Raw genomic sequence first — 25,833 nt, forward strand, 5'->3', positions numbered from 1 at the left:
TCAATCAGGATTTTCCACGAGGATTTGGGTTTGCACTAATTGAGAGGTGATTCTAGACACCTATAAGAACACATTGGTGAAGAAAGCTATTGGTAGTAATTTTTTTCACAGATGGTCCAAGCATTTTGCTAAAATTCTCTAACTAAGTCACCAAGCCTCTCTCTTCTCTTGTGAGCTAGCTGGCCTTGATGTAACATTTCCATGACTTTGTCGGACTGCTTCAATCGTTCCATGACCTAAAAATGTTCTCCCTACCTGGTTTGGCAAAGTTGTTTCCAGTTTAGAAAGAATAGGCTGGTTGAATTACTGAAACCCACCATGTAATTCAATGCATATGTGAAACAATTTTGGAGAATATACTGCCATGTAAAATTCCCTGACTTTGCCTGTCTGAAAAATCCTGTGCTATTCCAGAAATTGATCAGTGGAAACCCTAAGGTCCCAGTGGACTTGGCGACTGTCATTTGAATTTCCCAAGTTGTGAAATCCAACACCACTGTCAAACCTGCTTTATTGTTATTATTGTTGATGCTTGGCAGCAAACCAAAGATCTGTTACCTGGAAAGAGCCGTCTGGGTGCTGTGTGTCCATGCTGACTTCCTGTGTGGGGATCTCTTCCTCATATTCCTCCTCTTCCTCCTCTTCAATAACCTTGCTCTTTGATAGACAAACAGACCAGAGATTAACCCATTAATGCCCACAGTGGGGTTTTATCATTTCCTTTACAGCACTCAAGCACACATGTTTCAAATGGGTCAAAGAATGACAGTATGGCTACAGTGACATTTTTTCCTATCTGGAGGATAAACCCCAGGGGAGCACCGGGAGATGAGAACATGCAAACTCCACACAGAAAGGCCCTTCTTGACGAGCCCACCTGGGCAGTAGCCACTGATGATATGGGAATAGACCCATTTCACGGGGGCCATTTTGTGGGTTTCCAAATTCCAATCATTGGAAGTTTGAAGCCCTCATTAGTGTTTTGCTTGCACCTGTGTTTATCCTGCCTTTTCGGCACAAAATGGCCCCCGTGAAAAGGGTCTATGGGAAAACACCCTCAGCACCAACAGCGTCCCAGGTGGGAATCAAACCGAGGACCTTCTTGCTGTGAGGCGACAGTGCTCAAAAACTACAAGGAGTTATATCAAATACTTAGTACCATTAGATTCAAAACAACTTCCATTTCAATAATATGTGCAGTGATCCAGTGTAAATCCGATGTTCAGCATGTCGGCAAGCAATTAATGTTAAACTTTATGTTAAAATGTTTTTTTGTGTTTTTAAAAGAAAATCAACTTTGTCTAGCAATTAAGGCGTGATAAATATGTGAAATCCAAAGTTTGTATGTTGTCATACGTAGCCACATGTATTGACAGTTTGCACAGCAAGTGTTTCTACCTAAAACCGGCTAAAAAAAATTGGGGCTTTTCCTTAACTCATTGAGTGCCATGGACGAACATGTTCGTCAATTGGTTTAGTAACGTAGAGTGCTAAGGACGAACATGTTCGTCAATTGCGTTTTTTGACGGTGGGACGTGGATCAAAGCATCAGGCATCTCCTGTACAAATATTGTAGCTATTGAAGGTGTATAACCTATTTTACGGACTCATTAGGTGGCGACAGTGCTCTCCAGATTACAGAAAGGTCCCGCAAACTGCAGCAAAAAGCCGTGATCAAAGAGAAGCCGATGCATGCTGCAGCCAGAGCCATATAGATTGCTCTGTCTGCAGCTGACGTCGGGCTGCGAACATCAGTCAATCCGCGCACACAACTGAGCTCCTCTGCCTCTGTCTGTCTGTCTGCATATAGTTTCTCCACACGATTACCCGCCAGAAAGGCAGCACCCGATGCCGATGGGCCAAACCTATCCCTGCAGTCCCGTTTGGCATTTCCTTGTCGCGCTGGGAGACGGCCGGGAGCCGCCCGGCGCAAAAACGGAGGCTCCGAAAATAGACTGGGTGCGTGTGGGGAGGAGTTTGCAGCTGAGGCGGGGAGAGGGGGGTGGGGCACGCATGCACCACACAACTACACCACGTCACTACATCAGAAAATATTATCTTCAGACTCAGAATGTGCTTGAAATGCTGCATTTCACAAAAGGCGGAATAACTCAGCTTCTAATTTGAAAACTGTCTTTGTGCTCAAAACAGCCTATCTTCTCCGGCTCATAACTAAAGAACGGAAAATGGGATCAATAAACTTTTTTTTGCAGATGATAGAAGAGAGTCTCCTCGTTCTTTGTGCGTGTTCGGTGTTTACATAGTAATATCACACAATATTCTGTGGGCCTTGAGATATCACTGAAAACGCTCTGAAACTCTGGCACTGGGAGCTTCCGTTCTCCAAAAGTGGCTGGCACTCAATGAGTTAACATACAGTCATCAATACTGGGTTAGCCAGAGAGAGAGAGAGAGAGAGAGAGAGAGAGTGCTCATTGAAATTTAAATTGAGAGACCAAAAGTGAGTGACCAAAGCCACAGCCTACTCGTGGTGTCAGGCTGGAAGTATATGTCGGACCATATAATGATTCTCAACATACACACATCTTTTTATTGTACTGATTTCTGCCTATGCAGCCATGCTAAAAGTACATCCAGTACCTCCAGCAGTTCAGCCTGTTGTGTCTCCAGCTCGTTCAGTGACTCCAGGAGCTGACAGGCTCTGGGGAAGACGGCCAGGCTCTGCCCCTCTCCCTGTGGCAGGCCCAGCTCTGCTCTACACCGCTCCATCTCCTCCAACGTCCTCCGCATCGACCGCACGTTGGCCACGATCACCTGCATGTTCCAATACAAAGTGTCAACATCGTGCACCTGTAACAAACTCTGAAGAGTTTTTAAGTTCTTCTAGGATTAGATCACTATAATATAATAATGAGTCAGTGATAAAAGACACACTGGAAATGGAAGCGACGCAGCACATCACGGAAGCGTTGTGCAGGGGCGTGGCCATTCACAACAGAAGCGCTCTGTTTTGCTCCGCCCTGTTCACAACTTGTACTGACTTCATGCCTGGCTGCACGCGGCCGCTTGTGGCTCGCGTCAAAAATACACCAGATGCGCTCTGACGCAGGGGACAACTGTCGCCAAGAAACTCATCCTGAAGGAATGGAAATCCCCCTCTTCACCTTCTTTTCAAATGTGGTTGATGGACATGACCTTGGTTATACCGATGGAGAGACTTAGGTTCCTGAGGACCAACTCACTCAAAAAAGATTCTCGGCCATCTGGGACCCGTTCCTGGCCTACCTTGATGAGGTTTGGGGTGACGGGTGACTCGCCCGGCTGGTTCCTCGTGGACCGCTTGCGTGGGATCCTTTGGACAATATCTCTTATAAGTACATAAGCACCTTAAGCGGCTTGTAGCACCACGTTGTAATATTGTATGTTGATGTTTTTTGTTTTCTCTGTCCGAGGCTGTTCAAGTGTTTTGTTTGTGTACTGTTTAGAAAAAATTTAAATAAAATATTGAAGAAAAATACACCAGATGCGGAAAATCTCAATGCAGGACGTGAGATGGTGGCTGGTGTGATCGGTCTAAACTGTTAACAAGGACACCAAAATAAAACTGCCTACGCTTCTCGTTGCGTCGCTTTCGCGTCGGATACGTTTGTAGTGTGTCTGGTCTGTCTTGTCACCTGTCGGTTGTGAAAACGCTCCAGGACAGTGATGTTGGCGCTGTCCATCGAAGATACAATCACTCTGATCTTGGTTATATTTTTCTCCATAGTCTTCAGCTCTGCTTCCATGGCATCCACCACCTGGAAAGGAGATTGGCGATAACTTTTTTTCATAGACTTTGTTAATGATCTAAAATCAAACAATAAAACAAACATAATCCCTGTTAGTTCAGGTTCGATTCGCCTTTTTCACTTCCCACCCAATTCACCCATTTTGTGTCTAAAAGACAGGAAGTAACACAGGTGCAAGCAAAACGGTAATGAGGGGTTTCCAACTTCCAATCCATTTAGGTGTTCGAGTGCCGGCGCCCTCGTTAAGGTTTTGCTTGCACTTTGCTTGCAATATTATTAGCTATAAATTTGCTAAATTCAAATTCCATAATCACAAATGCGTATAGAGTGGTACCTTGTTTTTCCTTACACAGAAATGTAGGTCTGCATAGTTTGAAGTCCAACAATTCAAAAGTTCTGCCATTTGGTAGCAGCTCAGAACTCCAAACTCTAAAAACACCTAAAAAATGGTGCTTGTTGTAAAATCCCTAGATGGAATATGCCTTTAGAAAGTAAAGAGCTTGTGTCTCTTACAGCAGCGGTGTGCAGGAGCTGCTCCAGGGGCTCCACGATGTTGCGTTGCATGGTCTGGACCTGCTGGTCAGCCTGGGCCAACTTCTCCTCCTGGGTGCTGATGTCACACACAGCAGAGATCTCCTCCAACAGAGGTCTGAAGCCTCCTAGGGTGCCCCTGATCCGCTCAGCATCATCCAGGACCAGCTGAGAGTTTAGGACATTGAGTTACATTAATCTTTGCTATTCATAAGAAACATAATGTCAAGGCTTGTATAGATATTAGTGAAAATATATGAATCATTTCCATTACGGTCACTGGGTATAACCTGGAGCCAGGGCTCTGAACTGCTAGCCGAGCACACTTTAAATTGTAATATATGATTAAATTGAGTTGTTGCTGCAGCAAACTGTAACGGGATACAGAAAAGCAAAAATAGAATATGGTAAAAAAATATCGGTAGCAGATACGTAGATGCATTTGTGTGGGTGTATTATTTTATTTATGGATGCATTTTTTAATTATTATTATTATTACTTTTTTATTTTTTATAAATGTACAGATGTGATGCATACAGTTGCTGTGTGTCTTCATTGGCACATATAAATGTATGTGTTTTGTCACTGGCCTGCAGTGAGTTGGCATGACTCTGAATGCTTCTGGCTGTCGTGTATGAGCAGGGAGCGCTGAGCCAAGACTGGGCCACCTCTAACCAGTCGGTGGCGCTGTGGAGCATGTCTTCAAACTCCTGAAGATAGGCAGGGATCTGACACAGGGCAAAGAGGACAGGACATTAAGGAGGACGGAACTACATCACTTCACAGTAAGAAGTCATTCTCCCCAAGACAGGGTTCCCACTCCCCACACCTTCTTAAACATCAAACTCAAGGACCCAACACAGCATAGTTTGAGACACGGCTCAAGGTTAAAGCTTTTTTGTTGTTGTCGTTTTTGTGTTAAAATAAGTGTTAAATGGCTCTATATTCTAACAGCAATCAAAAAATAGGTCCTTTAAAGGCATCGCGATCTGACCTTCCATTTCCCAGAAAATGTCAACAATTATCTGATTGTATCAAAATTGGCGTCGACCTCCCACTATCCAATCAGGGAAATGTTGTCATTTTCTGGGAAACGGAAGGTCAGATCGCTATGCCTTTAAAGGACTACCGTAAATGTATTTTTTCACCCCGAATCCAACGCCACCTCCCTGAGTCACTGTGAGTTATGGTTGCAGAGATACATCTGCCCTGCATGCAGGACTACAGGAGAGAGATAGAGGACAGTGGGGGGTTGGAGGTTTCAAGTCACTGACCAAACACTCTATTTCAGTGATTGCTGTCAGAATATAGAGCCATTTAACACTTATTTTAACACCAAAACATCGCTGAATGCACCTTTAATAACTGTTACAACACAGGCATTTTTTAAATAAATATACAAAACTTTTTAAAAACTTTCAAGGTCTTGATTTCCCTCTCTCAAATTCACAAACTTTCAAGGAGCCATGGGAACCCTGTTAGTAGATGTAGTGTAAGTGCGTGTGCGGGCGTGCGTGTGTGTGCGTGCGTGCGTGTGTGTCTGCGTGTGTGCGTGTGTGTGTGTGTGCGTGCGTGCGTGTGCGGGCGTGCACGCACGTGTGTGTGTGTCTGCGTGTGTGCGTGCGTGTGTGTGTGTGACTGACCTTGCTGAGGAAGGCAGTGCGTTGCTCTGCCATGTGTGCCGCCCCCTGGTAGAGCTGCAGGGGCTGCGTGAGGCGGTCCATGAGGAGGTGGGCTCGATCCGGACGCTCCTCACCCAGATCCTGAGCCTCGCTCTCCAGGAGCGTCAAGCGGCTGTGCCACGCGTCCAGCTCATCCCACACGTGCTTCAGGTTGCAACATGAACAGAAGTATGTACAGTATATACAGTACATGACAGGCTTCACACACCTTCTTAAACATCACATTCAAGGACTGTCCAGGTCCACTTCCCTCAAATTCACAGCTCAACGTTAATTACTGTTTATAATGAGAAAGTTCACAGACACCAATTTGTGTGAGCACTTCTCAACTGTGTTGTGTTAAACCTATTTACTAATGTTATCATCTATACATTTAAGCACTTTCAATGAATCATATCCATTTGTCTATTTTCAAAAGCGTTCAAGGCCTTCAAGGCCTGACCAGATGGTCGGGTGCTTGCCGAGCGGAGGGCTGCACCAGAGAGAGGGGTCTGGATCGGACCAGGCGCAGCTCGACAGCGTGGATAGAGCACACCGCTCTCTGGGTTCATTCACCGTCTCTAAATATCATCCACACTGCCAGGCCTAGATGTTAGCCTGTATAGAGACATACTGGAGGAATGAGTCCGGAAGTAGCACTTGGGTTTGTAAGGGGAAAAGGCTATGGGGTTTTAAATGGGGATTTCGCTTAAATGCAGGAAATAAGGTCTGTGGTTAACAAAAGTTTATGGGAGTGGTAATTTGTGCTCACCAGGATCATCTTCACACACGTGGACCACTTTTATGACTTTTGAAGCGTAAATGTGTTTTTTTTTCTAAAAACGCAATTTTCAGAAAACGCAGGGAAACCAATGACAATATTGTGACTGGAAAACTCATCAAAGTTGGACCGGAAGCACCCGCAACTGTAATGGCTCCAAATGAGGCCGCGACTTCTCCTCTGGCCCAGACAACAAGTTTAACAAAGAGGGAACAGACACACAGGGAACAGTCTATGTGTGTTGCCTCCTGTGGGTGAGCCGACGCAGAGCTGAGTGTGATGACGAACGGCAGAAATGAGCGAGGAGGAGGAGGAGGAGGAGGGGAAGGAGGAAGACGACAACGCACGGTAGGCTAGAAAGGGGCGCGCTCAATTTCTAGTTTCAGTGAAACAGGTGTACACACACACACACACACACAATCACACAACTGGACCCACCTTGAGTGTGTTTTGAGCCTCAGTGACTGATGGACTCCTCTGCTTCAGTAACACCTTCACTCCCTCCAGCCCAGAGTGCAGCTCCATCACTCTGCTAGTTAGCGTACCAACTGGGTCGCTTCTGTCCAGGATCTGCAGAACATGCACACACACACACACACACAGTCAAGGAGAAGAGATGAGAGAGGGAGAGAGTCCGTGTGTGACGTCACCTTATTACTGTAATAGGGCTGCGTATCACCACTGATTTCCTCGATTCGATACGATTCCCGATACACAAGGACCCAAATCGATACGATTTGATATCGATTCGGTTAGGGATATTTCAGTTACAATACCAATGTTGCTTGGATATTAAAGAGATTCTCTGAGAACTAATGATGTAAATTGTACAAGGAAACCTCTAACCTGGTGCATTATTAGAAGTATTGATGTTTACATTAAGAATTGATGCCAACATAGTTACAATGACATGACCAACACACTAGAGCAGTCAAAACAATATAGTGTAGGTGTGGGGAAGTGTAACCTCTGTAAACTGGTATCATATGATTCCTGTCAGATAATCCTTTGTTGTTGGAGGATTTGTTTATTTCCATGAATGAACTGAGTATCATCCTAAATAACCTACATGTTCACTTTGGTGCTTCAAGACAGAGAGAGATGACAAGTCACATGATGTTCATATCATGTTGATCTGAGCAGGATGGATTTCAGTGTGTTTCCTGTTACCTCCTCCTCTGCTCTCTGAAGGGACAGCTGAACATCTTGTATCTGCCTGCCGATGTCAGCTGGAACCTGGTCATACGTGCTCTGCACTGCGTCCATGATGCACTGTAGCTTAGCCTTCTGCACGTACAAGTCCTTTTGGAGCGCCTGTCGACGCAGAAGTGCAAAGGGAAAATGTGAGAGACAAAGAGAGAGAGAGAGAGAGAGAGAGAGAGAGAGAGGGAGAGAGAGAGAGAGGGAGGGGGTTTTTTGTTTGTTTTTTCTTTCTGATTTTTTCCCCATTGTACTTGGCCAATTCCCCCCCGGCTGCCCCGGTCGCTGCTCCACCCTCTGCCGATCTGGGGAGAGCCGTAGACTAGCACCATGCTCCCTCTGACACGTGCGCAGTTGCACAATTATGAACAAGTCACGACCCTGAAGCCAACAGAAAATGTGCTCCCATTTGCTGCGTGGTGCTGCTTTTGAAACTGTACAAAGACCATTCACAGATGAGAGCATTCAGACCGTTGGGGTACAGTAGCCCACATGTATCAAAATGCCACTTATGACCCAGGCTGAAATCTAATTAGTGTAGTTTCATGGGGTCTGTGGCTGCAACTGACAAAGTAGCATCTCTCTGCTGGAGTTAAGCAGAACTTGTAAATAGACCCTGAGGCCAATGTGCACTGTAGCACATGAAAAAGAGATAAACTCGTTAGTCCATACTGTATACAGAACGGACAGTGAGTGTCAAAGGAATGTATTGGTATTATCTTTTCTGATATAGAAACTGAACACTGATTTCCAATTGTCAGAAAAAAGAAAAGAAAAAGGAGTCTGACCTGCTGTTGGTGTGGATTCGAACAGGTGTCCAGAGCAGGAAGCATGGCTAACACATGCTGCTCCACATCTCCTATCTCCTCTTGAATCCGCTGTCTCTCTTGATCTTCGGCCAGAGCTGACGTGACCACCACCAGGTTCCTCTCTTTCAAGCTGTGGAGGACAGCATCCCTGTCATTCAACAATCATCTCTTATGAAAAGATCCCACATGTATAATATATATTATGTCACACCTCCTGAAGCTCTCCTGGATCTTCACCAGTCGTTGGCCCACAGGCCCAGGGCTGCTGGAAACCTGCGGACTGGATAAGCTCAGGGCATGTTCCAGACGGTGCTCCAGAGAGGCCAAGGACTGCTGCTCCTGCTCCAGGCCAGCCTGGTGGATCTCAGCCTGGGCAAGAAGCTCCTGCGGTTCCCCCTCCATGGTGGAGGAGTCAGGCAGCCCCGCCTGAAGACTGGCCAAAGAACTGCAACACTGCTCCATCTAAAGAAAATAGTTTAACATATATTATAAATATATTTTTTAAAGTATTGATTTAGTCTGTCAATATCTCCTATGTTAATGCTGCAATGACCCAATTTCCACTCTGAGATCAATAATATGTATTTTAGACACAGTAGATTCACTTGAGTAAACCTTTCCTAAAAGAAGGGTAAGTTTCATATGGTTTCAGATGACATATTATACATTGTAGTCTTGCCTAACCAATAATCCCTCTGGCAGCCAAAGCAAGATGATATTTCAAGGGTTTCATACCAAAATACTATAGAAAAACAAATGCTACCTGATAATACTCATTGAGGATTCATTAAAGAATAAACCATTATGCTACATCAAATCATTTTGAAGTTTAAAAGCTCCTGTGGATAGTACAGCTCACACTGGTGGTGATGTCTGTCCATTCCTCTCCTCTCTGCTGCGAGTGTGCCATCAGGAGGCCGACACCACGGCGTAATGATACCCAGCGCCTCCAGAGGGCGCTCAGCTCCCCGTCCTTGCCGACCCCACAGCCCTGCATCGGACATCCAGCTCTCAGATCTTCTATCTTCCCAGCGAGGCCGTGCAGATCCTCCATCAGTGACTTCATGCAGAGGTTAGAAAAGTTAGAGTCAGGGTCAGCGAGTTTTCTCTGTACATGTACTGGACCTGGGTCAAATAGTGTTTGCACAATTTGTTAGACCAGGGGTTCCCAACCTTGTTTTGCTTGTGACCCACTTTGATGTCACAAAAATCTAGGGACCCCAGACATTCAAATTCTGGTACATCGGTAATATCACCAGTGACATCATCAGTGATGTCACATGTAGACCTTTGCCCTCAGAATTCTGACTTTCAAATCTGAATGCTGACTTTTTTTCTCAGAATTCTGACTTTTCCCCCCAAATTTCTGACAGTAAACTCATAATTCTGACTTTTCCCCCCAAATTTCTGACAGTAAACTCATAATTCTGACTTTAATTAAAATTATTGAATGTAGGTGAATGACATTATTTATTTTTAAATGATCTTGAATCTGGAATCTTAATCTCAGATTTCTGACTTTTTTCCTCAGAATTCTGACTTTTTTTCAGAATTCTGTCAATGCAAACTTTTTTAGAATTGTGACTTTATTCTCAGAATCCTGATTTAAACTCAGAACTAAAGAAAAAATCACATGTGGCCCTAATCCTCTTCAGCATAGCTTTACATTGTGTGTGGTGTATTTTCTATTTATTTATATATTTTTTAAAGACATTTCATTGAATTCCAAGTGACCCCAAATAGGGTCGCGACCCCCAAGTTGGGAACCACTGTGTAACAGTTAGTAACAGTTAGAGTTTGGAGTAACAGATTGGTGGGACACACTGCAATTCAGATTATGCCTGGTGGCTACATTTTTTTTTATTTCAAATGCATTCCTGTGATTGTTCAAACATGAAACTCAACCATCTGGGAGTCTAAACAGATCAGAATCAGAATCACTTAGTAGTATGCAGCGTAGCGGTTATTAGCAATATTGTGAGATAAAAATTAAAATAGGAAAACATCTAAAAGACAAAATCACAAGTGCAGTCCAGTTGTACACTAATTGTGCTAATGACCGCATAATGAATGCTGCCTGTAACCTACCTTAGCTGTGTTTTGTTGCTCAACACACGTGTCATATGAAGTGACGTGTTAATGAATGCTGCCTGTAACCTACCTTAGCTGTGTTTTGTTGCTCAACACACGTGTCATATGAAGTGACATGTTAATGAATGCTGCCTGTAACCTACCTTAGCTGTGTTTTGTTGCTCAACACACGTGTCATATGAAGTGACGTGTTAATGAATGCTGCCTGTAACCTACCTTAGCTGTGTGTTGTTGCTCAACGCACGTGTCATATGAAGTGACGTGTTAATGAATGATGCCTGTAACCTACCTCAGCTGTGTGTTGTTGCTCAACACACGTGTCAAAATAAGTGACGTGTGTTTTGTTGCTCAACACACGTGTCAAAAGAAGTGACGTGTGTTTTGTTGCTCAACACACGTGTCGTATGAAGTGACGTGTTAATGAATGATGCCTGTAACCTACCTCAGCTGTGTGTTGTTGCTCAACACACGTGTCAAAAGAAGTGACATGTGTTTTGTTGCTCAACACACGTGTCATATGAAGTGACATGTTAATGAATGATGCCTGTAACCTACCTTAGCTGTGTTTTGTTGCTCAACACACGTGTCAAAAGAAGTGACGTGTGTTTTGTTGCTCAACACACGTGTCATATGAAGTGACGTGTGTTTTGTTGCTCAACACACGTGTCATATGAAGTGACATGTTAATGAATGATGCCTGTAACCTACCTTAGCTGTGTTTTGTTGCTCGACACACGTGTCATATGAAGTGACGTGTGTTTTGTTGCTCAACACACGTGTCATATGAAGTGACGTGTTAATGAATGCTGCCTGTAACCTACCTTAGCTGTGTTTTGTTGCTCAACACACGTGTCATATGAAGTGACGTGTGTTTTGTTGCTCAACACACGTGTCATATGAAGTGACATGTTAATGAATGATGCCTGTAACCTACCTTAGCTGTGTTTTGTTGCTCGACACACGTGTCATATGAAGTGACGTGTGTTTTGTTGCTCAACACACGTGTCATATGAAGTGACGTGTTAATGAATGCTGCCTGTAACCTACCTTAGCTGTGTTTTGTTGCTCAACACACGTGTCATATGAAGTGACGTGTGTTTTGTTGCTCAACACACGTGTCATATGAAGTGACGTGTTAATGAATGCTGCCTGTAACCTACCTTAGCTGTGTTTTGTTGCTCAACACACGTGTCATATGAAGTGACATGTTAATGAATGATGCCTGTAACCTACCTTAGCTGTGTTTTGTTGCTCGACACACGTGTCATATGAAGTGACGTGTGTTTTGTTGCTCAACACACGTGTCATATGAAGTGACGTGTTAATGAATGCTGCCTGTAACCTACCTTAGCTGTGTTTTGTTGCTCAACACACGTGTCATATGAAGTGACGTGTGTTTTGTTGCTCAACACACGTGTCATATGAAGTGACGTGTTAATGAATGCTGCCTGTAACCTACCTTAGCTGTGTTTTGTTGCTCAACACACGTGTCGTATGAAGTGACGTGTTCAGCAGCACACGCTGAGAGCCTGGCTTCAAACCTGGACAGAAGTTGTTGTATGTCGTCGTGACACTTCCTGTGGCTGCATTCTCTGTTTGCACAGCTACCAGAATATGAGACAAAATCATTGCAGCATTATCTAGAAATATGGAGCATATGTCATCATGATTGTTGTTAATTGTAATATAACCGATGCACTGTGTTTTTAATGTTGACTTAAAAGTAGCAACATTTCAGTGTTACAGTCTTTTTAGACCAAAAGTGAATAATATGTGTGAATAAATGGCATGACAATTAAAAAACACAAATCCAATTATCTCTATGGGCCTATTCACACTAAATCGGGGGGGGACACCGCAAATTTTGATTTGGTGTGAATAGTCCCATAAGGATAAATGGGTTCTTTTTCTTCTTCTTTTTTTTGCCGTGCAATTTATTTGCACAGATTATTCACTTTTGGTCTGAAAAAACATTTACATGGGCAACTTTTCCCCCTGTTCTATTGTCACATGAAGGTATTTAGTGTACAGGTGAAGACAATCAGAACCCTCCCATAGGTTTGTCTAGATAGTTCTGTTGAAGGTTTTCAACACAACATTATGTTACTGTTACATTGTAGCACAACATATCATTAAAGGAGAATTTCGTTTTTTTTCAACCTGGACCCTATTTTTCACACTGTATGTGTCTAATAAACTCATCGTGACATATTATTTTCAAATTGGTCGAGTACTCACCGAGATAGCCTTGTTTACAGCTCGAGCAATGTGCTCAAACAACTACACAGTGTAACTACACAAGGCAATCCTGCACCGCATCGTCAATACACGTTCACTAATAAAACTGCTTGTTTTGCCGTCTGCGAGAAGGCTCAAACTGTCATTATAGTGTTTGGCAACATGGAACAACTCTCCGGACAGAGAAAATGGGCGTGAACAGGAGAGAGAGAGAGAGAGAGAGCGCGCGAGAGAGAGAGAGAGAGTAGCAGGGAAGCTTGCACTGTGTCAACACGGAGGATTTCACCTCTCGTCAACAGCGCTGTGCTGTGCTCCTTTCTCTCTCTCTCCTCTCGCCTCTTCATACGCACATTTTCTCCGTCCCACAGTAAACCCTGGAGAATAATACTCATGTATAGAGGCGTTTTCATGTTGCCAAACACTATTGACAGTTTGAGCCTTCCCGCAGATGGCAAAACAAGCAGTTTTATTAGCGAACGTGTATTGACGATGCGGTGCAGGATTGCCCTGTGTAGTTACACTGTGTAGTTACACTGTGTAGTTACACTGTGTAGTTGTTTGAGCACTTTGCTCGAGCTGTAAACAAGGCTATCTCAGTGAGTACTCGACCAATTTGAAAAAAAAATGTCACGATGAGTCTCTTAGACACATACAGTGTGATGAGTCCCTTAGACACATACAGTGATGAGTCCCTTAGACACATACAGTGTGATGAGTCCCTTAGACACATACAGTGTGATGAGTCCCTTAGACACATACAGTGTGATGAGTCCCTTAGACACATACAGTGTGATGAGTCTCTTAGACACATACAGTGTGATGAGTCCCTTAGACACATACAGTGTGATGAGTCCCTTAGACACATACAGTGTGATGAGTCTCTTAGACACATACAGTGTGATGAGTCCCTTAGACACATACAGTGTGATGAGTCCCTTAGACACATACAGTGTGATGAGTCCCTTAGACACATACAGTGTGATGAGTCTCTTAGACACATACAGTGTGATGAGTCCCTTAGACACATACAGTGTGATGAGTCCCTTAGACACATACAGTGTGATGAGTCCCTTAGACACATACAGTGTGATGAGTCCCTTAGACACATACAGTGTGATGAGTCCCTTAGACACATGCAGTGTGGAAAATAGGGTTGAAAAAAACCGAAATTCTCCTTTAACATATATTCTGTTGAAAAGTAACACAAGTGTGTGTAGGGACACACAGAAATGACAAATCCAATTAGCGTAATGCGCTTTGTAAGTTTATTTATTACCTGTGCATTATCTTAACATGATTTACCCATGTGACATTCTGTCAGATTTTTTTTAACTTTAGCTGATTTTTTATATACTGAGGTTAGAAAATAAAAAAGATAACACAAGACACAAGCTTCAACTTCACATATGAGCTTCCAGTGTAAAGGAATACATTCAATTCAATAACAGTGAATGATGTGATTACATGTGGAATATAAGAGCTTTTGATACATGCGTTGTTGTTCTCAGCATGAGAGAGGGGCGCTGGAATTCATTGATAGGATTTGAAAGATTGCCCTCAAGATGATCAACATTTACTGCAACTTACACACTGAAAATTAATATGGAGGCATTTGCGGACCGAGTACATACTTAGCTGAAGATTACATTCTACACTGTAACTACATGACTTACTATTCATGTAATTCATATTCCAATATGTGACACAGTGGGAAGTGAGAAAAGGCCGTACCTCTGCAAGGCATCCAGCCTGAGCTGGGCCTGGGCCTCCAGCGTAGCTCTTCCCACCAACAACTCACTCAAGATGCCCAGGTGGAGCTGCTCAGTCTTTGGACGGGAGAGGCAGGGCTGCTGAGGTACCAGATCAACAAGGTGGCATATATGAGCCTGGAGACCATCTTCTAGGGTAGCTAGAGCCTGCTGGGTCTGCCGTTGCTCCTCAGCACAGTCCAAAAAGCCTCCGGGAGCTGACAAGAAGGTAGCTTCAGCGTTGTGAAGGAAGCCTATTGCTCCTTGAGCAGCCCAGTGATAATCCTTCAAGGATTCTCGAGCCCGAGACAAACTCTCCTGTTGGACACATGATCAAATTAATGATCAAGAAAATGCACAATAAATTGACAGGTAAGACTATAAATATATTATCCAAAAATAGTTGATATTACCATGCGTGAATGGCACTCCTGCATGGTTGCATCCCTGAGGGAGTACAGTTCCCCATGGGTGGTCCTCAGGTTCATCTTTTCTTTCCGCCCCAAAGCCTCTAACACCCGCATCCCAGACTCCAAGCTTCTCCAAATGACCCAACACCTTTGTAGCGTAACATCTATGGCCTTTTCGTCTGGATCCACTTGTTCAGCGCCCTCTAGCTCCAGCCTGGTTCTTTGGAAGAGCTCCATCAGGGCAGGAACCTCAGAGCGAAAGCGCAGACCTTCCAGAAGCTTGCCCTCCAGGCTTTTGATATCATCTGTGACTTCGTGCTCCCAAGAGACCAAAGTCTCCACGGAGCTGCGAATCCTCTGCCTCTCTGAATTAAGCTGTGACGGGTACAAGTCCTCGGCTATGGCCTCCAACTGGTCAGCTGCTTCTTGACACTGCGTCTTCACCAAAGGAAGTTCAACCAAGAGTGTCTGACACAGTCTGAACCTCTCACCTACACTGACTGTTTTATCTTTGGCACGTTGGATTTGCCCTTTGGCAATGTCCCTGGATTCCTCCATTTGTTTCTTGAGGTGCATATACTTGTCTTGCTTCAAGGCGTGGACAATAACTGTTTTAGACCTGTCTTGCAGTTCACCAATGGTGCACAACAGGGAGCTCCGCTTGGCCTCCTGGCAGTGCTGAAGCTCTTGTATTTGACACTGATGTTCCATCAGCATGTGTTTCAATAGTGCAGTGGCTGAAAGGGTGTCCTTTGTTAAAGGGAATGTCTGCTGCTCAAGGTCGGTAGATATCTGCTTCAAGCTGGTCTGGACAGTAAATACCTCCTCCTCTGATGAGGTCCGCTCATGAATTAGCTCCTCTAATTCCCAGCTGGTCGCTCGCTCATGAGCCAGCAATCCATCGAACTCTGTCCAAAGGCCTGAGAGTCTGTTAACTAGGTAGCGGCTCTCTGCTGGTCGTAGACCCACTGCTGTCTCCTTACTTTTCTCTGCTAGAATGTCCACCAGAGCTATTTGGCTCTGTATCTCCTCAGTGGCTAATTTGTGGATCCTAAGCTGGCTCTCCAGATTTAAGATGTCTGCTTTTGCAGCATTCTCAACATGGGCATAGGGGTCTCTTTTAACATGTGCTTCTGATAACCAGGCATCCATCTTAGTGAGCTGGCGTAGTAGCTTCTCCCTCTCCCACAGGTCTTTCTCCATGATGTCCAGAGTAGGAGCCAAACTGTGAGCAATGGCTTCATAGAGGTCTTCTATTGTCTTCAGTGATGTAAGCACTTGTTCAGTTTCCTGCTTGTCCATGCCAGACGCAATGCCTTTGATTTCCTCAAATTCTACTTGCATCTTGGACCGTCTAGACAAAATATCAGTTTGAAGTTTCTTCATCTCAATAATTTGGATACGAGCCTCCTCAGGGAAAAGGGCTAACTTTTTCATAAGTGTGATGTGATTCTCTGCCTGTTTGGCCCACATGACCAAGTCCTTTAAGTGCTTGGTGACCTTTGCTAAAGAAGTGCTACCAATACTGGGTGATGAAGTGTCGAGCTGGCTCTTGGTGACATTGAGCAAGGACCTCACTTTCTGAAGGACACGTCCAATCTCCTCCTTCTCTTTCTGACCTAGGGAGAAGTGGCCAAGAGCTTCTGACTGGGACTGTAAGTGCAGATAAAGCTGGTTGTACAGTTTTAGGTCTGTGGTGAGGCAAACAAATTCTAAAGTGCTTTTGCTGTCGTGAATTGTCTGAGAGGATTGCAGGAAAGTGTTTGAATTCTGAAGAGCTTCAAGCTTGGCCTGAAGTTGCTCAGCCTCTTTTAAAAGGAGGGCGGCTTGAGAGGACGAGGTTGAGGCGTGCCTCAGTGCTCTTTTGATGCTACCTTCTAAAAGCCTCCATTCCTCCTGGATGTCCCCAAGCTGGGCAAGCAGAGCACCCGAACTTTCAGCTTCGCTCAAGTGGACGGACAATTGGCTACTTAACCGGAGCAGCTCTTCCATCATGTCTTTCTTCTGCTCCATGGTTCGCAGAAGGACGTGAAGTTTGTCAGCTTGAAGGGCACTGCTTCCCAAAACATCTCTGACAAAAACACAGAGAAAAGAATGTGAGTGAAAGTACACAAACAATCATTATCAAGTACTGATAGCAATAGCTGCAGCAAATTCTTATTTTTTTTTAAATCATTTGATTACTCACAAGCTCATGTTCTCCTTCTCGGCAGCTAGGACCTCCAGTAGTGCCCTGGTAGTCTTCATCTGTCTGTGGTACTGTCTGACGTGGTCCAGCTGTGCTGCTTTGACCTGTACTGTGGCAGACGCATCCAGCATTGCAGCGCTCCATCGTCCCTCCATGAGTTCCAGGGCATCTGGGTCACAAACACTGGTAGCAACCATGCTCTTCATTGTAGCTACTTGCTCCAGCACACAGCGTCTGTGGTCCTACAGAAGACAACAGACTTGAGATTATTCAACAGTATCTTCTGTTGTGATGATGAACTCATAGCTCAAATGCAGTAGAACAGAGTCATAGCTCAAATGTCGTAGAACAGAGTCATAGCTCAAATGCCGTAGAACAGAGCACGACTGTCAATTACATCAAACTAAAACTCTAGAGAAACAAAAGTTAAGATGAAGGTACAGAGGAGATGAAAGAAGCCACAGAGTGTGTGGGTAAACTTAAGAAAGAGGACAATGTGGTTGGTTTGTAATGCACAAAAGAATACAATGGAGAAATAAAATAAACGTGAACAATCCAATGAGGTAAATTGTTCAAAAGCACTGAACCATCATAGTGCACAGAAAATGGATGACCTTGGGTAGTTCTCAAGACGGCAATGTGAAAGATAGAAAAAGACCTGTTGGCATAACAGTCAATCTGATAATTTATGGGTTAACAACACGTTATCAAAGCTGAGTCTCTGTATCCTTACCAGGACTAAGAAAATAGAATCATTAACAAATAGATTTGTAAAAGCCTCACCTCTGCCTCAGCCAGCTGTTGGGTCATGGCTGTGACGTTGAGCTGGGCTGGTTGATAGCGACATGCCAGAACTTTCAGGATGGTCCGTACCAAGTGAATCTCTGGTTCGCTGGGAGAGGACTCCGTGGACCAAGTTAAATTCATCTGTTGTGCCCGCTAAAACAAAACATGAAATAATAATATTAAATTTATTAATAATATTAATGATAATAATATATTTTACAGCCAGGACTAGCCCAATTATCATTCCCTGATTACAGTAACCTCTAAAAGAGCTAGGCAGATAGTGGTTTTCACCGTGGGAGGCGGGCCTCCCCAGGGGGGCTCCAAGCCGTTTCAGGGCTGGCTCAGTGAATGGAAGTGATAAAAATATGCCATTAGTTATCAAAAGGAGACCACATAGAGTATCCTAATGTGTGATGTGGGTAAAGAGATAGTTCAGAGACACAGTAGTTTTGTGTTTTATCCCACTTTCCCAGAGTCACAAACAAATATAGGCCTTCAGACAGACCTTTTTATCTATTTGCTATTTGGTGTCATCTGAAATATGTCAAACAGCAATATCAGCCCTTATACCATGGTCTGGGTGAATACTCGATTCTGATTGGCTGCAAGGTGTCCATTAAAAAGTGATATTGTACAGTGATAATGGACACCTAGCTAAATGGTCTGTTCACCGTTCATATCAATGCGCCATAGTTTCATCAGTGTTATCAGGAGAGCAGTTTGAGCTCTATACCCCCGTTAAGGGTTAAAATGACAATTTTGGAACTTGAGAAAAAAATTGAGTCGGTCAAAGTAAGTATTTAAATCACCCCTGTGTGCTCAGTTTATCAAAAATAACTCTTATTTACAATTTTGATTTTCGTTTCGGAGATTTTTTAACCTCGCGTCATCAGGCTCTTCTCGGCGAGAAAGAGGAGATTTCCCTCGCTCGTGCACGAGCGGGGGCGAGCCCGGCCTTTGACACAGAGAGAGAGAGAGAGAGAGAGAGAGAGAGAGAGAGAGAGAGAGAGAGAGAGAGAGAGAGAGAGAGAGAAACCGGGCTCTCAGCTGTCAACTGTCAAACCTCCTGTTTACAACTTGCAGCAACCAGCAGCCAGGCGCTCTGGGAGAGCGCGCGCTGCCTCTTATCACTGATACAAATCAAGGGGTCCACCCGCTATGCACAAATCAAGTCAAAGAGGAAAAAGACGAGATCAACAAAAAGGCAGTTAACAGCAACACACTGGACTCCAACATACTGAAAGCAGATAGTTTTCACTCTACTCCTGCCGGAGTAGAGTGAGAGAGAGAGAGAGAGAGAGAGAGAGAGAGAGAGAGAGAGAGAGAGAGAGAGAGAGAGTTCTCTCTGCATGTCACCACATACAGCCCCCGCTGCTCTGTGTTACTTCCTGAAACTCGATCGCTCTTAAATGTTAATATACTTGGCCAATACGTATCTATCATACAAAATAAAGCAAGCTGCCAAACGGTAATGTCTTCATTTAATGTAGAACGCAAAACATCGTTAAACCCGCATTCCTGTGATAAAGTTAACGTTTGAGTCGGCTTTAAAACGGAGGGTGGTGGAATAGTGGGAGGGACTATTTTATTTCGTGGAAGACTGATTTACAGTATGAATAACAGACATTTAGCCATTTAGATTGCTTTATTTATTACACATGGAAATATAAATGACTGGTCTTATTGTTTTGTTGGCAAGTGACCATGGTATAAGCGGGTTAATGCACTTCGAGGTGTACATTATCACTTTTTAAGGGACTTCGCGGAGGCAACCATCCTCGGCTTCGCCTCGGACGGTTCACGCCTCTCGCGTCGTCCCTTAAAAAGTGATAATGTACACCTCGTCGTACATTAACCCTTACATATTGGCTCAATTGTTGAGTGTCTATGGCACATGTGTCAAACGTAAGGCTTGGGGGCCAAATCCGGCTCGGCACCTCATTTTATGTGGCCCGCGAGAGCCAGCAAAGAATACAATTTGTGCAATACAATTCTTTGCAATACCGTTAAAAATAGCTATTGTTAAATTGAATAATAGTTGTAGGCTACTAGTTGTCTGTTTGCCATTGTTTTCCCGGAAATTCTGCTTTCAGAGCTAGTTATTAAGTATTAAGTTAATAGTAACTGATTACTAAAAAAACAATAATAATCGGATCAGAGGCAATTATGAAATATTATAACACGTAGGCTAGATACATTTATATTAGGGATGGGCATCGAATTTCGAATTTTCGAATAATCGTTGTTATTATCAAGGTCGACTTTTATTATTGAAATTCGAAATTCGAAATTCGAAAAAAAAAAAAAAAAAAAAAAAAAAAAAAAAAAAATTGAGTGAAATGTTGCATTGTCTCCCCTGATTCTAAGAAATCGCTTGGTTTGAGCAAGTAGAACAATTTTTATAAGCATTTTAAGCAAGGTTTATGGAAAAATGAATGGCGGATGAAATCCCATGAAGAGGGAGAGGGGGTGACTTTGGCTCCTTTGGCACTCAGACCTGAGCCTACTAAATATTTAATGAACCACTCATGATTGTCAAAACTGTTTTTTATTTTCGAAAATGTCAATGTCATGTAACATGTTCTTTACTTCAGTGGTGCAATGCTTGTTTGAGCTAAAAATCCACAGCAGAAGCTTTTTATATTAATTAATAAAGCCGTAGACTTAGAATCAGGGGAGACAATGCAACATTTCACTCACAAAAAAAAAAAAAAAAAATTTTTTTTTTTTTTTTTTTTACTTTTTTTTTTCGAATTTCGAATTAAATTCGAATTTGGCCAGCGAATTTCGAATAGTGTTTTTGCTAGAAATGCCCATCCCTAATTTATATCATGTTACATTTACAAGGACGGCACGGTGGCTGAGTGGTTAGCACTGTTGCCTCACAGCAAGAAGGTCCCGGGTTCGAACCCCGGTCCTCTCTGTGTGGAGTTTGCATGTTTTCCCCGTGTTCATGTGGGTTTTCTCCGGGTGCTCCGGTTTCCTCCCACCATCAAAGACATGTATGTTAGGGTTAATACTCCTGTCAGTGCCCCTGACCAAGGGAATGGCTAAAGAACTGGAGTTGGTCCCCGGGCGCTGCACTGCGGCTGCCCACTGCTCCTAGTTCTAGGAAGGTTCCTAGTAGAGGATGGGTCAAATGCAGAGGATGAATTTTCCCATGGGGATAAATAAAGGATAACTTGAGGGCAACCATAATGCTGATGTGGCCCGGGATGAAATGTAGTTTGACACCCCTGGTCTATGGGATCAAATAATATAATCATGCATAGGCATCCAGCAATTGAGCGAGGGGGACCGCCTTTTTCCAAGCTTTGTCTGGGGGGGGGGGGGGGGTCTCAGACTTTGAAAACCACTGAGCTAGGCTAAAAGGCTAGAAGAAGAATGCTAAAATAAATCACAGACAGACAATGATTTATGTACAAACTGGACCTCAAAGGCAACAGAGACTGTAAAGTTGCATTCCTTGTCATGTGTGTGCATGCATACAGTTATATTTGTCTTAAAGTTATACAGTATCACAATGTGTGTGAAAGAGCAGTGAAACTGTAATTAGGCGCTGCTAACGAGCCAGCAGGAAGTCCCTGTGGCTCACAGCTCATTATGTTGTCTGGATCTTCCTGTCAGTGGCATCAGGGGAATACAGCATCATCACTGCTGACGTACATCATCTTATCTGTTCCCTGAGCCACTGAGCCATGCATTTACACTTGACCTCTTGCCATTTGAGAACACTTGGGAATTCTGCACATATTTCAAAACATATATAACTCACATTGACAGAACTTGCCATGTCAATTCAATGTGTTGCGTGCAACTATCATCGGGGAGATGCTTTTACTGTTTCGCTGATAGAGAAATTCAACAATGACAATAAAGATACTTGATACTTAATGTGAATAATATATGGACACAGTGGATTAATATTCTCTGTTGTTTCTCCGACTGAATATTCAACTACGGTACCTTTCTGTGCATGTTCACTCTACAGACTCTCACACCATGTAGTATGAGATCTACCATTTTCAGCAAAATAAGAAATATGAAACTGGTGATACAGTAGTAGTATCATGATGGCTCTCCCTACTTTATAGATCTTTTTTCTAGACTCTTGACACACAAATCTGTCAAGAAAAAAAAAGTCTGATTCTATAAATACAATACTGGTTTCCTTATTGTGATTTGATCTAGCTGACTTTTTATAGAAAGGTTTTGAGACTCAATTTCTGTACATGCATTTAAGTTCTTCTTTTCCTCTTAATTAATACAATATTTTTGAACATAGGTCATGTAAATTCTGATATATGGAATGTTGTGTCTGATATTATGTTTATGCTTATATATAAGATATACATGTATGTTTGATATTTTTGAAGCAGGGCTTTTGTATGACTGTTTTTCTCTATGTATCTGTTTCTATGCACTTTATTGAATTGTTGGATCACCCTGGGCAGTTTGGATGGTTAATCACACCTGACATCATAGAGCGCCTCAGCCTATGGGTGTGCATGATGTATAAATATGGGTGTGGTTTCCATTATTCAAACATTTTGACCCGACGAAGATCCAAGTGGGATGGAAACTTTGTAATTATTATGTGGCATGGAGCAAAGTGTGCAGGCGTCACCCCTTCTTTCATGACAGAACCTTTACCGACAAATACTACACATTTCCCGAGAAGAAGACAAATATGGAGTTCTAAGACAGCAACTCTATTATAGTTGTAACAAGCCTAGCTCGAGCTCAGCAAGCGTTTGTTTTTTCCACATGAAGCAATTTGAAGCATTACTCACATTAATAACGGCACTTGTTTCCACCAAGCTCTGGATTCCACACAACATCTCCTGCATGGTGGAGCAGTGTTTGGGTTTCTCTGGTGATCCACCTGTTCTCCCCCCGGCTACCGAATGGGACGGCGGCGTCGAACCCGATGCCCCCGTCTCAGGCTCCATGTGGATCTGAGGGAACACAGCAACACAAGTCCAGGGTGGTGTCACTGTTTTCCCTTCTTCTTCCCCGTGTTTGTCCCAAGATAATAACAGGGTGTCCTGTTCTCTGGCATATCAGGAGGGCCTACTGCAGCACTTTGTGTTGGCCGACTGCAGCCCTGCGAGTCGGCACAGCTATTTACACAAGGAATGTGCCCGAGTAGGGAGCTGCCTGTGCCCTGAGGGAGGAAGGACCAGTTCCAAATCTATTCATTCCAAAAATGCATGCTGACTCCCCGCCTTGTTTGAGCAGGGCAAGCACCTGTAACATGACATGAGGATATGAACTGTCAGGCCATTGGTTCAGAAGCAAGCGAGGGGAGGTGGCTTTTACACGTGTTCGGATGCGGCCAAGGTGTGCCGGCTTAGAGCAGGGTGTAGGGAGAGGGAGGAGCTTAGAGCAGGGTGTAGGGAGAGGGAGGAGCTTAGAGCAGCGTGTAGGGAGAGCTTAGAGCAGGGTGTAGGGAGAGCGAGGAGCAGGGTGTAGGGAGAGCTTAGAGCAGCATGTAGGGAGAGTGAGGAGCAGCGTGTAGGGAGAGCGAGGAGCTTAGGGCAGGGTGTAGGGAGAGCTTAGAGCAGGGTGTAGGGAGAGCTTAGAGCAGCGTGTAGGGAGAGCGAGGAGCTTAGGGCAGGGTGTAGGGAGAGCTTAGAGCAGGGTGTAGGGAGAGCTTAGAGCAGGGTGTAGGGAGAGCGAGGAGCTTAGGGCAGGGTGTAGGGAGAGCTTAGAGCAGGGTGTAGGGAGAGCTTAGAGCAGCGTGTAGGGAGAGCGAGGAGCAGGGTGTAGGGAGAGCTTAGAGTAGCGTGTAGGGAGAGCTTAGAGCAGGGTGTAGGGAGAGCGAGGAGCAGGGTGTAGGGAGAGCGAGGAGCAGGGTGTAGGGAGAGCGAGGAGCAGGGTGTAGGGAGAGCTTAGAGCAGCGTGTAGGGAGAGCGAGGAGCTTAGAGCAGCGTGTAGGGAGAGCTTAGAGCAGGGTGTAGGGAGAGCTTAGAGCAGGGTGTAGGGAGAGCTTAGAGCAGGGTGTAGGGAGAGCGAGGAGCTTAGAGCAGGGTGTAGGGAGAGAGAGGAGCTTAGAGCAGGGTGTAGGGAGAGCTTAGAGCAGGGTGTAGGGAGAGCTTAGAGCAGGGTGTAGGGAGAGCTTAGAGCAGGGTGTAGGGAGAGCTTAGAGCAGGGTGTAGGGAGAGCGAGGAGCAGGGTGTAGGGAGAGCTTAGAGCAGGGTGTAGGGAGAGCTTAGAGCAGGGTGTAGGGAGAGCTTAGAGCAGCGTGTAGGGAGAGCGAGGAGCTTAGAGCAGGGTGTAGGGAGAGCTTAGAGCAGCGTGTAGGGAGAGCGAGGAGCAGGGTGTAGGGAGAGCTTAGAGCAGGGTGTAGGGAGAGCGAGGAGCAGGGTGTAGGGAGAGCTTAGAGCAGGGTGTAGGGAGAGCTTAGAGCAGGGTGTAGGGAGAGCGAGGAGCAGGGTGTAGGGAGAGAGAGGAGCAGGGTGTAGGGAGAGAGAGGAGCTTAGAGCAGGGTGTAGGGAGAGAGAGGAGCTTAGAGCAGGGTGTAGGGAGAGAGAGGAGCTTAGAGCAGGGTGTAGGGAGAGAGAGGAGCTTAGAGCAGGGTGTAGGGAGAGAGAGGAGCTTAGAGCAGGGTGTAGGGAGAGCGAGGAGTGCATTTGAAATAATAGCTGACAGATGTGTGGTTGTGGTTGGTTTGTGGTTGACTGATTCATTATATTAATAAGTGAGCATGTTACAAATATTGATCAGTGTCAGTGTTCATATGACCAATTCAACATTTTTCTGATTTCCCTCGAATTTTCTCCCCAATTGTACTTGGCCAAATCCCCCTGCTGACCTGGTCGCTGCCCCAGCCCCTCTGCCGATGTGGGGAGAGCCCTAGACAAACACACATGCTTCCTCCGATACTGGACATGTGCAGTTGCCGCAGCCGCTTCTTTTCACCTGACAGCGGGGAGCTTCACTGGCAGGACGTAGCACGTGAGAGGATCATGCTATTCCCACCAGTTCCCTTCCACCCCGAACAGGTGCCCCCGACCGACCACTAGTGCAGCGATCCTTGATCCGGCTTCCCACCCGCAGACACGGCCAATCGTGCCTGTATGGGCGGCCGCCCCGGCCAAGCCGGAGGTGACAGGCAGGGAATCTACCGCTGCACTACCCGGACGCCCCCATTTCAACAGTGTTTAAATAGCAGTTGATGAAGATAGTACTTGTTTAGCTCCAGTATGCTGCCGCAGTGCAATGTTCAAAGCTTTGCAATTTCACATTGCAAAATGTGAGCTTTACAATAATACAGAACGGGTAATAAAAAGTGTCTTCTGTACAATGAGTAAGACATGATGCACTGATAGAAAATGTTGAACTCAACACCTGAAGTATTTCATGCATAATGTAAGTCAAGTGTACAAAGTGTGAAAGAACAATTTCTTGACACAGGATAAAGAAGGTTCCATAGAAAGTTAAATGCCAGATTTAAATCTATGATTGGACCTTGTCTAAATAATGACTTTAAAAAGCCAAAGGGTGGGGAAGGCTTGTTATTAATGGACTACATTTCCTACAAATAACAAGTTCCAGGAGGATTTAGGATAAAATAACAGTGAGGAAAATGTCTAAGAGCAACAAGCAGCTGGCCGTGTTTCAGTGAACAGCCAC

General features: G+C 44.5%; 1 protein-coding gene across 1 annotated transcript in view; it reads right to left on the reverse strand.

Annotated features, from left to right (window-relative positions):
• The window catches only part of syne2a (spectrin repeat containing, nuclear envelope 2a), a gene marked incomplete at its 5' end in the record, with an annotated part of 223,959 nt that overhangs the window by 130,416 nt on the left and 67,710 nt on the right, over window positions 1-25,833 (reverse strand). The window contains 16 exons of the mRNA XM_083642872.1: window positions 559-657; window positions 2,602-2,775; window positions 3,636-3,758; window positions 4,263-4,448; window positions 4,871-5,008; window positions 5,924-6,106; window positions 7,161-7,292; window positions 8,783-8,861; window positions 8,943-9,193; window positions 9,591-9,791; window positions 12,282-12,426; window positions 14,792-15,126; window positions 15,222-17,289; window positions 17,407-17,648; window positions 18,190-18,345; window positions 22,989-23,153. Of these exons, the coding sequence (XP_083498998.1) occupies window positions 559-657; window positions 2,602-2,775; window positions 3,636-3,758; window positions 4,263-4,448; window positions 4,871-5,008; window positions 5,924-6,106; window positions 7,161-7,292; window positions 8,783-8,861; window positions 8,943-9,193; window positions 9,591-9,791; window positions 12,282-12,426; window positions 14,792-15,126; window positions 15,222-17,289; window positions 17,407-17,648; window positions 18,190-18,345; window positions 22,989-23,153 (4,677 nt within the window). The remainder of the gene's footprint in view (window positions 1-558; window positions 658-2,601; window positions 2,776-3,635; window positions 3,759-4,262; window positions 4,449-4,870; window positions 5,009-5,923; window positions 6,107-7,160; window positions 7,293-8,782; window positions 8,862-8,942; window positions 9,194-9,590; window positions 9,792-12,281; window positions 12,427-14,791; window positions 15,127-15,221; window positions 17,290-17,406; window positions 17,649-18,189; window positions 18,346-22,988; window positions 23,154-25,833) is intronic.

The sequence above is a fragment of the Poromitra crassiceps genome (genome assembly GCF_964638095.1).
Source record: "Poromitra crassiceps genome assembly, chromosome: 9".
Taxonomy (NCBI): domain Eukaryota; kingdom Metazoa; phylum Chordata; class Actinopteri; order Beryciformes; family Melamphaidae; genus Poromitra; species Poromitra crassiceps.